Source organism: Coptis chinensis, chromosome 6, assembly GCF_015680905.1.
Source record: "Coptis chinensis isolate HL-2020 chromosome 6, ASM1568090v1, whole genome shotgun sequence".
Classification (NCBI taxonomy): Eukaryota; Viridiplantae; Streptophyta; class Magnoliopsida; order Ranunculales; family Ranunculaceae; genus Coptis; species Coptis chinensis.
The window spans coordinates 42,766,495-42,782,743 of NC_141461.1; the positions used below are offsets into that span (position 1 = coordinate 42,766,495).

Consider the following 16,249-nt stretch of genomic DNA (forward strand, 5'->3'; position numbering starts at 1 on the left):
TGGTGAGTCTGTTTTGGTGCTTGTGTCTTGAAAGCATCATGGGGTTCTATTTCAGGTGTTTTTGTTGTTTGTGAGGTTTGGAAGGGGGGTCTATTTCAGGTGGCAGACCTTGTACCAATATGACTAAGGAGTTTTGTGTTGTGTATCATGTTAGACCATACAAATATTTCAATATGCCATTACCATGTGTTAGATATTTTGAATCTATTGCAATTTATGCATATGAACAAACTTTTTTCTTTTATTGGTTTGCTTAAATATTTTTGTACTCTTGTTAATTTGTCGGATTGAACTCTACTTGTACCTTGGACAATGAAAATGAACTTACCTGGATGATAGTTCGTTTATAACTTAACTCGGGTTTTTAGTCTTGTTACCCCATGAAAAGAATTATTTGCTTCCCAATGTCTTATAGAAATGCATTGGCGCTAGCCTTTTGTGTAGTAGTGGGATGAGCTGGTAGTATGGTACGTTTTCCGCCTTTGGTGTCCCTATATATATGATCTCTTCTATTATTTTAAATCCCTATTGAGGTCTCTATTATGTTTTTTAAAATTATAACATTCCATTGAATTAGAATAAGCATGAAATCTTTGAATAGTATAGATCTTGCATGATGTATAAGTAGTTTTTATGGATTAATCGTGCTTCTATCTATGTATTATGTGTACTATAGTGTGGAGATATAGTAATTAAGTACTTTCCTATCATTATAGGTGAACTATGTAAAATGGTAAATTAGGGGGTTGAAGTACAACGGATCCATAAGCTCGAAATGAAGAGTGCTCAAATAATTGAGAGGTTGATGGTTCGAATCCATCTGGATCCAATTTCTTTTTTAGTCATTAATTTAATAATTTAAATATGCATATGAATTTTCTAATTTTATATTAACAAAAACAATAGCATTTTCCTAACGCTATAGAAATTTAATAAAATGAAAGAAATGCTATCATTTTGAGGTAGAAGCGCTATGGAATATATTGCATTTTTAACAAATGCTATAAAAAACCCTATTATTTTGATAGCGTTTCTAGACAAAATGCTATTAATTTGATAGCGTTTTGGACACAAACGCTATCTTAAAAAGTATAGCATGGCCATAGATAGCGTTTTGTAAATGCTACGAAATAAAATTAAGTAGCGTTTTCCTATGCTATTTATGCACTTTTGCAAGAGTGTAGTGTAGGTTTCTCAATGCGACGCTCTACCTTTCTGATTTGGAAAACTAATTTTGGTAAAAGATTTATGAACATAGGTTTGTTGTTTGTTGATTCGCTCTTAATGTTCGCTAAAATTTTAAATTGTTTGATGAAAGTTTGAACATTGTTTTCTTCTATTTTTCACTCTTCGCAGATCTTGTTTCGATCTCATGGTTGGACGAAAAAAGGTATGAAAACGGTGGAATTTGGCAATTATGTTGTTATCTTTATTGTTTATTCTCCTTAAAGATTTTTTTCCTATTGAAATGTAGGTCTCTGATATGTTTTTAGTAGAAGTACTTGTGATTAGTGAATGCTCTCTGTAAATATTTCTGTGTTTGTATTCTGGCACTTGTATCTGGATGGGTATGGTTTAACTCCAACCTCAATTTTGATTGCTTAAAATAAGTTGTTTTACTTATAAGAAACAAGTTTTATTGGGTTTTAAAAGCAACTGTGGTTTTCTTAGTGGTTACTATTTAAATAGGTCTGCATTTTTAAGACTCGGCCATTCCCAAATGTGCCAAAAATCAGATCTTTGGTCTGATTAACATATGGTTGCATTGGAGTTCGTGGGGTTTTTTTTTAAGTGCCAAAAAATATGTGATTTGATTGTGTTCATCACACTGCTAGGGGACTGTTGATGCATGCGATGATCATGATTTGTTGATTAAAAATAGTGTAGTTTTCATAGAAAGTAACACATGCATGTTTACACATCATTCTTGTTGATGTCGGTATATAGTATAAACAAGCTCCACTCCTATCACTTACAAGCTGGATGGTTCTAGATAATGCATAAGAGTTCTATACCAGATAAATATACTGACCATATGTATATATAGTATATCTCAAATTGAATATACACTTCCATTTCTATATTAAGAAAAGTTGACACGAGTCTTGGAAGTTGAACGTGACTCCCTTAGAGAATTTCAGCCACTACCATTTTATTACATTCAAATATGAAAGTTTCTATTTGATCAGTATGTAGTTCAAGCTGAACCTCATATGTTTGCAGTATTGCTTCTCTGATGCATTTATCCTTCTTTTTTTTTTGGACAACAGTGCTTTTGATGACATTCCAGATGTATATATATATGGTGAGTCACATGACTGTTTATGCCCAGTTTCTTTATGCATTTGGATTTTTCCGACTGTTCTCTTTAATGTTTGATTTTCTTAAAGGTAAGATCTCTGATCGAGGACATAAGGGATGTGAGGTTTCATAAAGTTGAGACTGGCTTCCAGAAAAATCTCTGCTCGAATGCATGCAGTCAAGGTATATTCATTTTTTTACCTGTGTGAATTCAATGCTTTCAATGACTGCGAAGTGGGTAGAGTTGGTACTTACCTTGTATGGTTTATGTTGGCTTCCTGACACTTAAATGTTGTAATCTATATATACTGAAAACATTGCTTCTAGTCATTTGATTAAAACAAAGAATGCCCCGGTTATACTTTTGAACATATATTCCACATTTAGTAGCCAGTTTGCACATGTTAGAAATTGGAAGGGAATAAGGTCATAGAATTCAACTGTTCCCACCTTGGTATATTTGGTCAAAGCTAAAATAAGTTTGATTAAATTACGATGATCACAGAAAATCAGAAATATAGAAATTATTATTTGATGGGATGGTTACATAGCCTTTAAGATTACCATAAAAGTGATCCACTAATTGGACTCATTAGATATAGGAGTTTTCCTCCTACCTAAACGGTGCATGCATGCATGCTCCTAATATCTTTGTGGTGGTAAGGGATCTATCTGAATGAAACCGCCAATAGTATTGTAGGTTTCTTTGAATTTCGGCATTAAGTCATGGCCAAAGTAAAGTTTTTTATATTTTTTTCTTTCACTTCGTCAAGTATTGACTCATGGCTGGTGTAGTTATTTTTTATTTTTATTTTTTAAATTTTTTTTCCAATAGGTGGTGTAGTTGTAGTTAAGTTTTGCTGTCATTCATTGAGAATTACTCAAGTTCGATTGCTCTACCTCATTGTAAGCTTGTAGCACTTTACACTACCATTTGACATGTGCTATCTTTAAACATGTATACATCACATTAGGTCTCAAGCCAATAATCTTAAATGTTGTTGGTAATCTATGAAGATTTTAAAAAAGCTGGCATTCAATCACTTATATTCCTAAACTAGCTTTTTGGTCTATGTTGTGCGAGTACATGTTCTTTATTTTATGTTATATTAAGGTTGATAGTTGATATTCATCAGTCAAGAATGTGGAAGTTCTTATCGGTTTCTCTCTTGCAGGTGATTCAAGATAAGGGATATGTCAGCCATGTAACTTAACTAGAACTGAAGGAGACATACACGCAAGATGAACTTGATGGTGTTCGACTCGATATTATTCAGTTCATTCAGGAAAATGGGGTGTTTCAGTCGGAAGTGAATGAGGATGAGTTTTAGCTATGTTCGGACCCCTCCAGTTTAATTTATGAGTCTTACCTTTTTAATTTATGAAAAGGAATTTGAAGTTTGTTTTCTTAGTGCACTCAAAAAATTAATGGAAGTTTTTTTATTATTATTATTATCTTTTTGCAATGTTTGATAGTTTATTGTACATTTTGGAATTTGTTGGGAAGATGGAAATGTTGTATGTAGTGTAAATTGTGTAAATTTTGTTATGCGGGTTAGGTTTTAAGTGGAAGACTGTTACTAGGATTATTATTAATATATATATATATATATACCACATTTTGGCATAAACCGTAGTGTTTAGTATAACTATATACCACGGTATTATAACACATACACTAAGATAAACCACGGTTTCAATAGTTTATATGCCACGGTTCTATTGACAACCGTGGTATATAATGGGCATACAAACCACGGTTCTTTGAAAAACCGTGGTATCCGTTAAACATATATACCACAGTGGTAAATATATTTATACCACACTTAAAAACAGTGGTATAAGTGTCATTCTGTAGTAGTGGGAGAAGTAAAATCCGGATAGAGAAATCACACGTCCACTTGTTTGATCACTAAACCATATCCTAAGCGAGAATTTAGGCCCTCTTTGGATCGATATAGCCAGAAATTCAAACCTATGAATTATTTTTCACTAGTCGCCCCTCTGAGCCTTTCTTTAGCCTTTCATAAACCACAAATTCTTTACCCCGTTACAAAAACAAAACAAAATAAAAAAAATCAACCTACCCAATTTAGAATAAGTCTGAGAATAGAATGAGGAAGAAAGAAGAAGAGAAAAACCTATGTAAACAAATATTAGTTAGTTGCTTCAGAAATAAAGAAAAGAAGTTTCCATCCAAAGAAAAGAAAAATTAAAATAAAAATAAAATAAAAACTCCAAAAAATAGAATAAAAGGAGTCAAAAGCCAAAGAAAAAAAAATATGGCTAAGGATGGAAACAAAGTGTAGAAGCAAAAGTAAATAACAAGGTTTTCTCTAGTTACATAATATGAAGACTCTTTTATCTCAGACTTGTCCATTTTGAATATCCATTTCCTTCCTTCTTAAACCATCTCCTAATCCCCGAAACACCTAATAAAGACCTCTAGCTCAATTAGGAATAGATTAGTGTGATAGTAAGTGGCAGATGTGTTTAATCGACTCCGGCTTCCTTGTGTGTCATTGAGATTGTAAGGTAAAGTGTGCCCACTGCGCACTAGAGTAACGAAACTTGAGTGGAAAAATCAGAGTGTTGTATCTTGACTATTATTGTGATAACCTACTTAAGGACGATATTCCGAGTTTCAGAAACGGACCTGCTATTGCATTTCATAGTAGTACTCATTGTATATATGTTTATTGTAGATGATTGATTATTATGCATATATTAGCTTAGGTTTTTGACTTGGTTATTCTTGTTCATAGCTAGTGAGAGGAATAGTTAATTTAGAGCATGGATAAGGAAACAATAGTTTTATTTCTTAGTCATTGTAGTATAGATGAAGTTTGTGAGTACCTTCTTTGGAAAACTCTCACGAGGCTATAACTCGTCCACTAGGGAATTCCTAGTGGTTTAAGGCCTTATTGCATATGGTCAATGCAATCGCACTCAGTGAAACGAGAGTAGTTAGAACTCCATTTTTGGTCACTTATTCTAATTTCTCATCTTTGCTTGAGGACAAGCAAAATGCTGTTTGGGGGTGGTTTGATAAGAGCCCAAAACTGTAGTTTTAACCCCTTAACCATCATACTTTTAGACCAATTATGTGAGTAATAATTAAGAGTTAATACTGATTACGTGTTTTTATACATTTCAGGCTTCAAAGTCCATTATGTGCAGAAATGTGCCACTTTAGCTAGATAAAGGAGCAATGGTTGGTTGCTAAGGAGTTCGGTGATTAAAGACCAAGATTCAAGAAGACAAAGCCTTTCTAAAGCCCGGTCAAAGCTGAAAAGTCAAAGTCAACGCGGGCAGAAACAACACACAAAGTCAGCAGAACTTCCGAAGACTATATCTTTGGACTCATACCTCGGAATTGGGCCTACCTTATGTCAAAACGACCGGCTCGGAAAGAGATTTCTAATGGTCCAAGCCTTGACCCAATCAGAGGAGCAGAAGTGGACGAAACATCTGTCGAAGCCAACTGCAGCTGAAGAGCCCATTTTGGACTAAAGAAATTGGGTTTTGGGCCTGATTCTCTGGCCCAAAACATGGCTCCAAGCCCATGCACGATTTTTGGATCTGAAAGTATAAAAACAAAAGCTTAGCTCTTTGTTAATGGTAAATAGTTAGACCTAGATTAGAATTAGATTAGTAGCCTCCATTAATTAGTTTTAGATATCAGTTTTAGAATTTCATTCCCTGTTTTAGATTAAAACTTTAAATCATTGTTCTTTATTGATTAGATAAATAAAATAGTTATTCTTGTCAATTTCGATTTTTGTCATTTACAATTTATTAGATCTAATTTCAATTCTTGTTATCATTCAATTCTTAGTTATTAATTAGATTTCGATTATTGTTTAGTTAAATTTCATAAAGTTAGAATCTTTGTAATATGTTGTATTCAATTTCAATGGGAAATGATGATTTGATGAATCAAGGCTAAAACCTCCATTAGAGGGGTTGATGAAGCCTTGATGAAAACTTAGTTGTATAGTGTAGAAGCGTTGTAGAGTCTATTCCATTCTAAAAGGTCGTGTTTCGCCATGAGAATGGGTGGACGACCTCACATGCTAGTTATAATCGGTAGAAATGCCATGTTAATTAGGGATTAGAACGAGCAATTCTTACCATAAGAACGTAAGAATTGGATTACAACAGTCTATTCTAGGTGATTAAGTTGGATTCGAGGTGGATTCAATTCCTCTCTAATTTTTTATCTAGATTCAAGAACATTAGTATTTCCATATATTTCATAGTGACATTCAACATATTGCTTTTCATATTGCATCGTAGTATAATTCCCCTTCGTAAAGCTCTCATTAGACTTAAGACCGACTAATTAGATTAGGAAACATTCCATGCTAGAGAACTAGGAGTGGAACGAATTTGTTACTCCACTCTATTTTGATAGAATTGAGAGTAGAAACTTTGATAAATTAGGCACGTAAACTATCGTTTAGTTTTACTTACGTTTAGAGTTTCATCGCTTTATTCATTAGTAAAATTTTCATTTTTACGTTTGTATTTATAAAATTTTTACGTTTAGAGTGGAATGTATAAAAACCAAAGCTTCACTCTTTGTTAATGGTAGATAGTTAGACCTAGATTAGAAATTAGATTAGTAGCCTCCATTAATTAGTTTTAGATCTCAGTTTTAGAATTTCATTCCCTGTTTTAGATTAAAACTTTAAATCATTGTTCTTTATTGATTAGATAAATAAAATAGTTATTCTTGTCAATTTCGATTTTTGTCATTTACAATTTATTAGATCTAATTTCAATTCTTGTTATCATTCAATTCTTAGTTATTAATTAGATTTCGATTATTGTTTAGTTAAATTTCATAAAGTTAGAATCTTTGATATTATGTTTAGTTTAGATTCATATGGAAATGATTGCGGAATGATTCTCGGCTAAACCTCCATTAGAGGGGGTTGAGAAGCCTTGATGAAAGCTTGATTCCGATTATCGTAGAGTCGTCGTAATTTCTATTCCACTCTAGAAACGATTAATTCGCCATGAGAATGGGTTTAATCGTTCACATGCTAGTTATGAATTGGTAGAAATGTCATGTGTAATTAGGGATTAGGAAGAACCAATTGTTCTGCGTAGCAGTTCAATTCGGATTACGATGATTCGTTGTTAGTGAGTTAAGTTGAGTTAAGGTGGAATCAATCCCCCCTAATTCCTTATTATAGATCAACGTAGTATTTCCGTAGTTGAATCAATTATAGTTTGTATCTTGTGGGTAGTTGCATCGTAGTATAATTCCCCCTCGTAAAACTCTCATTAGACTTAAGACTGATCAATTAGATATGAAATCATTCCATGCTAGAGAACTAGGAGTGGAACGAATTTGTTACTCCACTCTATTTCGATAGAATTGAGAGTAGAAACTTTGATAAATATAGACACGTAAATAGTTTTAGTTTACTTACGTTTTGAGTTTCATCGTTCATTTCGTAGGTAAGCTATTCAAATTTTATCTTTTATCAAATGGCGCCGCTGCCATCTTAGTTGCACTTTAGCATTGTTTTCATAATAGAATTAGTCATTTTTAAGTCCCATTAAACCCACCCACCCTTGTTTGATTCATACTGTGGTTATCCGTTTCGGTCGAAAAAATTCGCGACAAAATTACATCGAAGCGACAGCGGCTTATAAAGGAGGCGCACTGCTCTATAGTTCGGAACACGAAGCGCGACCTCTCCTCATTCCGAAGCGACCGACGACCACACCGAAAGCGACACACGCTAAGTCATCTGAACAAGGGAGCGACCGCGCTTCTATCGCGGCGCTTGCTGCCTAAGCCAAAAATCCCGGATTTCAATAGGTTTATTTCAAACTTCGATTTTTAAGTTTTTCAGTGTTCTAACTTGTTATTTACACTGAACACGCGTAAACAAGACGCTATTCATAAGCGAAGCAAGGACGCTATCAGGTATTCCTTTCTTCTATACCTCGCATCTCCAGTTAGAGGTTCATACTAATATATCAAGATTGTTTGGATTGTTGTCGTGTTTAGACTTAGACTTGCATGAGATTAAGGTCTGGTCGGAGAAAAACACCGAACGTAATTAACTGTCAACGTTAACAAACAAATCTATCGAGTATACCAATCACTACACCTCTAACTAATATTCTACCAACCACACCTGACATAATGGCTGAAGAAAGAGAGACTCCTCTCTCCGACTTTTACAAAGCCTTGAGCGATAGCCCTAAATCTTACATCATCGTTCTAGCAGACCCGGTGGGGGATTTTGAATTCCCCAAACATATTTAATTTGTTACCCGTTTTCCATGGTTTAGACCATGAAAACCTTATCAACAACACACATCGTAGGATTGAACAAGTCCTTACAACATTCCATCATCCTACGGTTGGTGCGGAACAAATTAAATTGAGGGTATTTCCTTCACCTTAGTTGATAAAGGCGTCTTGGTTAACGCCCTTGGCGCCCTAACTCGTGGACTCGTGGGCTAAACTTGTTCATTTGTTTATGGAACATTTTACCCACCCCTAAAGACGGATGAGATGCTTTCCAAGATTCATTTTTTCCGACAAAATCCTCATGAATCGTTTTCTGAGGCTTGGAATCGTTTCACCGATCTGCTTATTGAGTGTCCACACCATAACCTAGCAAAAGACACGTTAGTTCGTGCCTTTTTCAAAGGACTTCAACATCACCATAAAGAAGTCCTTGACATAATGAATGGGGGTAGTTTCCTAAGTAAAAGAGCCTCGGAGGCTTACAAATTTTTAGAAGATCAAACTAAACACTATACCATAATAGGATATTTGCAACACGCACCTTTTTTGATTTGCAACGGTTATTTAGCGTTAGTAAGTTTCCAACGGTAAATAAGTGTTGGCAATGTTGTAAAGCGTTACTTTATTTGGGTGAATTTCCGGAATTTATTGCTAACGCTTAAAAAGCGTTGGAGAAGTGTTACAAATTAAAAACTTGAAAATTTCGCGAAAGAGGGAAACGAAAAAAATCGAAATATAAAACATAACTTTCTTTCTCTCCTCTCTCTTTCTCACCGCCGCATTCCAAGATCCCTAATTCATCACCGCCGCAATGGTTATGAAAAATAGATCTCGCACTCCTCAAAACTAATTTTCGGTGGATTAATTTTAAAGTTCTAGCTGTTATTCAATTTCTAGAGAGAGGAAAAAAAAAAGGGAGGGAATCACCGAGTCAGTCGTTACTAGTAAAGAAAGAAGAAGAAGAAGAAAACAAGGAGGAGACAGAGAGAGTTTGGAAGTCCGTCTTGACATTCATTCCTCATATTTTCTTGCAGTTTGAGGCTAGATCTCAAGTCTTGTACGTTCTTCTTTTGAGGTAAAGTGTAAATAACTTTATTATCCATTAAGGAAACTTGTTCTTTACTCAAAACCAGGTTGTTGTTTATGTGATGGTCTTAAAGAAAAACTTCATGTTGCTTTCTCTCTCCCCGATTCACTCCATGGCGTTGATTTGCGGTATTATTACTCAAAATGTTTTTTCTGTACTTATTCTTTTGTGTTGTCATTTTGAATTTCTTTGTTTTGATGTTGTTGTTGTTTAGATAAGAGATATAACAAGTAATCCAGAGTGGGAGAATGCTTATCAATATGAAATACCCGTTTTGGCTCGAGTTTTGTGTCGATGGCACCGAGGTTAGTTTTTATACATTGTCATTGGTTGTGTAGAATTTTAATTGCAAGAGTGACTTTTTGTTTCATGGATTATTGAGAAATTCCCCTTGTAGGCCATTAACAAGTGAATGTAGTTACAATTTCATTTCATAATGACACAATTGATTTTCAAGTCATGGCTTCGTAGCTTTTCGATTTGGATTTTAGGCTGCTAATGTTCGGGTTTAATTAATCTATAGTTTCATTTCATATTGGATCTAGTCTAAAAGTTGTATTAGTTGTGATAGAGATTTTGGTGAGTTGATGATAAATGTTGGTTCAACTAGTGCGGAATAATTGAGAACTTTGGCTTGGTGTATGGGAAACGATTGGTGTGCAAGGATTTCCAAGAGTTATATAGATCTTCAGTTGAACTAGAAGTAGAGCATTTTTCCTGTAAGCAAACCAAGAAGAGACAGATACAACTAAAGCGGTAGTCTGTTGAAGTGATGAACCTTTTCGGTGTGCAAATGTCTCACGGTGGAATTGTGCATAAAATTTATGGAAAACACCTAAGAATATATTCTTGACATGAGGTTCAGATTTCAAAGGCTATATATAAACCATGTTGCCATCAAAAGCTTGTATAAGTTAGAGCGTCCCTCGTCCAACTTTAACTCTAGCCTTATATCTTGGTGATTGCTAGCACCAAACAAAGGAAGCCCTTCATTACATATAAGGACCTGTGATGTAGTACACACACATGCATCCATGCAGAGATCCGGTTGTTGTGACTCATAATGTGCACCTTACTTGACCACTCACATTAGGGGATCTCGTCGGCCTCAACCATAATATGAGGAACAATGACAATAACTAGACCTTTTGCTTACTTACTTAAGATCACCTCTTATCGTCCATGTTTCTTCAGTGAAATTTTTCTCTTCTTGAAGGCACTTAGTTGTTCAAATGGGCTTGTCTCATACTAACAATCAATACCGTTATCCACCCACTTACACAAGAATGCACCGATGCATGACAGATTAGAAATCACGGAATTAAACCTTCAAACCTCGAGAATTAATAGTGAAGTTAAAAGTTCCGTGGAAGACCAAGAAAATTACTAACCATGCTCTAGATGTCAACTAGGCAATGTTTCCATCCTCACTCTTTTGAGCAAACTTAAAAGCAATAATTGATATTGATGAGAAGGTAGAATCGGTTTGTGTAAATGAAGAATCTTTCATTTTCTATTCTGCTGCATGTATGTCTCTATTTCTTTCTAGTTTCGTGTAAGTTACTAAGATGGAAATATTATTATTATATATATATATAGGAAGCACTTGGTTTATGTATTCACAGGTAATGGCAAACAATAGAATTGCGTATCCGATAAGAATTCTGTTTAGGATTTTGATAACCAAGAGCCAACCAAAGTCAAATCCAGATACCGGGTGAGCTCAAGATCTAAGCAAAGTAAAGATAAGCAAGCCTATCTTTATTCAGAATTGGTATGAAAAGTTGCCTAAAAGCCTGTTTAGGAGTCTTTCGAGGGGTAAAAGAAAGAGTGCCTCTTCTTTGGAAGAAACTACGCGATTCGATAAGTTTTATAAGCAAACCGATCCTATTACTAAATCTTATAAGCTTTACCTAAAATTACCCGCCTACACACTTCGCTACTAATAAGGGGACAAGACCTTACAACTAGATTAGGTATGATCCCTTCTCTCCTTCTTGCTCCACCAATTAATAATATGTTATTTTGGTCTTTTACATTATTGCTCCTCCACGAGGCATCCTTGAAGCGAGGCATACAAATTGACGGTCTTGGTACAAAAGAGCTTTGTAACATCTGAAAACAATGTTTTTTCGCTCTTCGCTTCATGATTGATTGTGATATTGTTGGTGGAAATTGGATTGAAGTACCTGTTGGGAAGTACAAGAAGGTTGTTAGGACAATGTCATATTGTCAACTAGAGTTTGATTACTGTATCCTTATGCACCGAGAGGTCGGTCATCTTCCCTTTAGAGAATTCATATATTAAGGCATGACCTTTTTACTAGACCCTTTTCCTTAGCCTTTTTTCGAGGTATTCTGAACCGATCAGTCATGCTCTAGAAGGAGAATTCTCCAAAATGGCTCCTTTTCGGATATTGAGTTTTGACATAGAGTGCAATCGGCGCCAAAAGGGCACTTTGCGGAGCCAACCCATGATCCTGTTATTCAGGTTGAAGTTTCATTTTGTTTTTCTGCAGACGTTGGAATAAGAAGTTAACATATGTACCCGCTTAATAAATTTTCTTGGTAATTTTCAATTAAATTTTACAATTTACTTAATTCTATTTTCTGTGTAGGTGGCCAATCTTGTCACTTTACAAGGAGAGAGCCCGACCTTTTGTTCAATAACATTATGACTCAAGTCATACTCTCCAATTGTAGGTCTTTGATGTTATGTCATTTGAGAATGAAAGAGAAGTTTTACTTGCTTGGAGGGTATTCTTCTACCACTTAATTAATCTTTTCTATATTTTGAAATTTTCTTTTTATACTCAAGGGACAAATTGTGGATTCTCATCCTTTGAAATAATCATTTTATGCATTCAAAGCCTTGCATTATGATATAAAAAATCCCGGGCTGCTCCAATCGATTGGTAATCGGTTCTCGAAGTTGGATGCCTAGAGCTTAAGAAATTTCTTTTTTTCTCGGCTAGAGTTCTTTAGTCTCAAAGATGGTCACAAACCATTGGTCTCTTTGATTGATGTTACTTATTTCGTAGCTGTGTAATCATATCATTTAATTTTGAACAATCTAGTAATGAGGATCACAAAGTTTCAGTTATAACTAAGTTCAAGTTCCAAGAAGCAATCATCTTATCTTTTGAGTTTGCCATTTTATTTTCACATGCCTTTACTTAATCTAAGACCAATGCAGGACTTTGTCCATGAAGTTGATCCCGATATCATAATCGGATATAACATCTGCAAATTTGACTTGCCGTATCTTATTGACATAAAAAATATATCTTTTCCTTTCCTTGAAAGTTTGTATTTGTTATGGATCATCATGCTTTCTCATTATTATTTGCATGTGTTTGTAGACTTCCTCCTCACAGATTCCAAGTATGTGTTTGTAGGATATCCCATCCTAATTTGTCTTATTTATATATACAAAATATAAATAAATGTTACTATATTGATGTGATTCTGTCATTGGGTATTTCTAGTGTTTACAAATGATTTTTTCTTTTACGATTTAAAAAGATGAAAAAGATGAAAAAGAGAAGCTCTTAATTATCCCATGTGTTCATGTTCTTCTTCTTTTAATTGGCGATAGATTGGTGAGGCAATTAAGGTGAATGAGAAGTGTCCAAATGCTCTATCAATGCTTGGTGCTTTGGAGCTGAAGAATGATGATTGGCTCAAGGCAAAAGAGACATTCCGTGCTGCTGCTGCTAGAAAGGCAACTGATGGGAAAGATTCTTATTATGCTCTTTCTCTGGTGGGTATAGTTTATGGCAAGTATTATTTTTTTTTTCTTCTTTAATCTCAATATAGTCTTAGTTATTATTAAACAGTGAACAATTTTTACTGATTTATGATCATATTTTAACTTTGCAGGGAAATTGGAACTACTTTGCTGCCGCCTGTTCAGGATTGCTTGGAAAATCGTATAGAAATTTGTAACCCTTCATAAATCTGAATTTGTAACCCTCAAAACACTTTTGAAATTATATATATGGTTCAATGAATATAATATATTTTTCAGGGGTTTGTTTGTGTTTATTTTACTTGTCAAATGGTATGAAAAAGCATTGGTAATTTTATTTGGTTCTATATGAAAAAAAGGAGGTGCAGGTTTAGGGAAGGAAAAAAATTAAAATAATTTTTTTTACCATATCAACACATTAGTAACGGTTATAAACCGTTGCAAAGCAAAAATAAATATTAAAGCATCCATCAATAATCGTTACAAATCAAATTACGCAACGCTTTTTAACCGTTAGTAATTGCCACTCTGCAACGGTTAATAACCGTTGGAAAATTTGGTTTGCAACGCTTTTTAACCGCTAGTAATTGTTACTCTGCAACGGTTAATAACCGTTGGAAATTTCTGGTTGCAACGCTTTTTAAGCGTTGCAAATATTTCCAACACTTTGCCCACGCCATATTTGCAACGCTTAAAAAGCGTTGCGAAAATGATTAGCAACGGTTTTTTGCCGTTGCAAATAGGCTGTTATGGTGTAGTGAAACGTAATAACAATTGGGGGTAGTGATGATATCCCCACTCTGTTAGTTCTTCTTCAACAGTTAAGGCCGCCGGTATGTTTAAGATGAAACCCGATCTAGAACTTAAAAATTTAATCGAATCTCTAACTAAAAAGGTTGAGGCTATTTCTGTGCAACAAAAGCCTATCCCCATAATGAATGTTAACTCCAACCCATGTAATGTCTGTTTGAGTCCTGAGCACCCTGACTCCTATTGTCCTCTCGCCTATGAATAACAACAATTAGAGCAAGATAATGTTTATTCCATTAATAACTATCTTATTCCTAATGCCCCAGGGAGACAACATCAACTTTAGTTGGCTTAAACAATCAACAAGTTTCACCTCCAGGGTCTAATAACCAAAATGTTAGGCAAGCAAACAACTATAATCAAGCTCCACCTAGGCAAGGCCAGGGGCTAAGTTAGGGAAATTATAATAATTATAACAACCAAGCGCAACCACGACAAGGTTTAGCACAAGGTCAGGGTAATTATAATAGTTATAATACCAATAGAGGTATCGTTCCGGTTAACAATAGTAACTATCACAACCCACCCATAAATAATCGACGTGAGATAGTTCCAGTCACACCACCCGTGACTACTACACAATCACACCCGGATCATATAGACGCCTTTATACAGGTTACCCAACAACTTTTCCAATCAATGACTCAATCTAACCAACACATTCTACAATCCGTTAATAATTTAAACCAACAGTTAGCCCAAGAGAAAGCCCAACCAAAAGGCATGTTTCCAGGCCAATCGATACCCAACAATAGAACAGCAAACACAGCCTTTGAGGTAAACGGTAATACTAGTACGGAAACTACAACCGTAGGTGAGCTAAATGCCATCACCACTCTCCGTTCTGGAAGAGTGGTTGATAACAAAGTAACTATGCCTATAGTTACCCCATCAGTACTCCCTACACCGGATATTGAACTAGATACCGAAATAGAAACTGAAGAACTTACCACTGTAGAGGTACCAGTTAAACCACAACCTAAGAAACAGAAAGCCAAGGTTACACACCAAGTCGAGCCATACGCTAAATATAGAGCAAAACCACCGTTCTCTCATAAATTAGCCATGCTAACCAGGGATACTAACTTTGAGGAGATTAGGAACGTTTTCAAAAATCTAACGATAAACCTTCCTTTTCTCGAAGCTATAAAAAAGCTACCTAACCACGCTAAGTTTCTTAAAGAGTTGTGCACTACTAGGCATAAGACCAACATACCTAAAGATGCCTTTCTAACTGAACAGTTCCCAACTTTATCCGAAAATAATGGAATTGTTAAGTACAAGGACCCCGGTCGTCCTACTGTACAATGCACCTTAGGAGATTCTCACACGACGACCGCGCTACTAGACCTAGGGGGCTAGTGTTAACTTACTCCCATTTTATTTGTATAAACAAATAGGTCTAGAGGAGATGCAACCTACTAAAATGACATTGCAATTAGCGGATTGGTCTATTAAGTATCCTAAGGGTGTGGTTGAAAATGTGCTGGTTAAATTCCAAAATTTTTACTACCCAGCCGACTTTGTTATCCTCGACACAGAAGTCACTAACGACTCTGTACCTATCATTTTAGGGTGTCCCTTCTTGGCTCTTTTGCCGCTAACGCTCATAAACTGCGCGAATGGTTCGATGTCCTTGTCCTTTTTGGCCGCCTTTTTTGTTGAGGTAAATGTTTTCAAAATGAGGACCGCGATCCCGATTAATCTACAAATGGCGAGGTTAGCATGATCGAGAGCTTAGCTCAAGATTACTTCAAAAACATGTTTCCGGAGAAACAGATTAACAAATTCTTTTCCTTCGAAATTCGACTTTAACAATGACTCCACGGTAGTAGATTTAAATCGAAGAAGAATTCCGCGAAACTCTTTTGCACCGCTTCTTTACCACTTCACGAGTCCCCCTTGCCAACAACCATTCATCCCTTGATGCTATGGACGGATGATGAATTTTTCAATCTCTATCCCAGTGATCCTTTTGACCCACCTATTGAGGAATGTCTTGCATATATCAAGATTTCGA

At 35.3% G+C, this 16,249-nt stretch overlaps 1 protein-coding gene across 1 annotated transcript; it reads left to right on the top strand.

The window, feature by feature from the left end:
* Positions 1-12,346: 12,346 nt before the first annotated feature.
* On the top strand, positions 12,347-13,715 carry LOC147493068 (protein CTR9 homolog). The gene is made up of 3 exons (XM_086566783.1): positions 12,347-12,425; positions 13,267-13,431; positions 13,551-13,715. The coding sequence occupies exons 1-3, from the start codon at positions 12,384-12,386 to the stop codon at positions 13,614-13,616; spliced, it is 273 nt and encodes a 90-aa protein (XP_086422909.1). The 5' UTR covers positions 12,347-12,383; the 3' UTR covers positions 13,617-13,715.
* Positions 13,716-16,249: the final 2,534 nt, after the last annotated feature.

What these genes read in the sequence shown, in the direction of transcription:
- LOC147493068 (XM_086566783.1), top strand. Translation starts at nt 12,384, where the DNA reads ATGTCATTTGAGAATGAAAGAGAAGTTTTACTTGCTTGGAGG. An exon ending in AAGTTTTACTTGCTTGGAGG is followed by an intron (nt 12,426 to 13,266) that starts GTATTCTTCTAC and finishes AATTGGCGATAG; the next exon opens with ATTGGTGAGGCAATTAAGGT. An exon ending in CTTATTATGCTCTTTCTCTG is followed by an intron (nt 13,432 to 13,550) that starts GTGGGTATAGTT and finishes TTAACTTTGCAG; the next exon opens with GGAAATTGGAACTACTTTGC.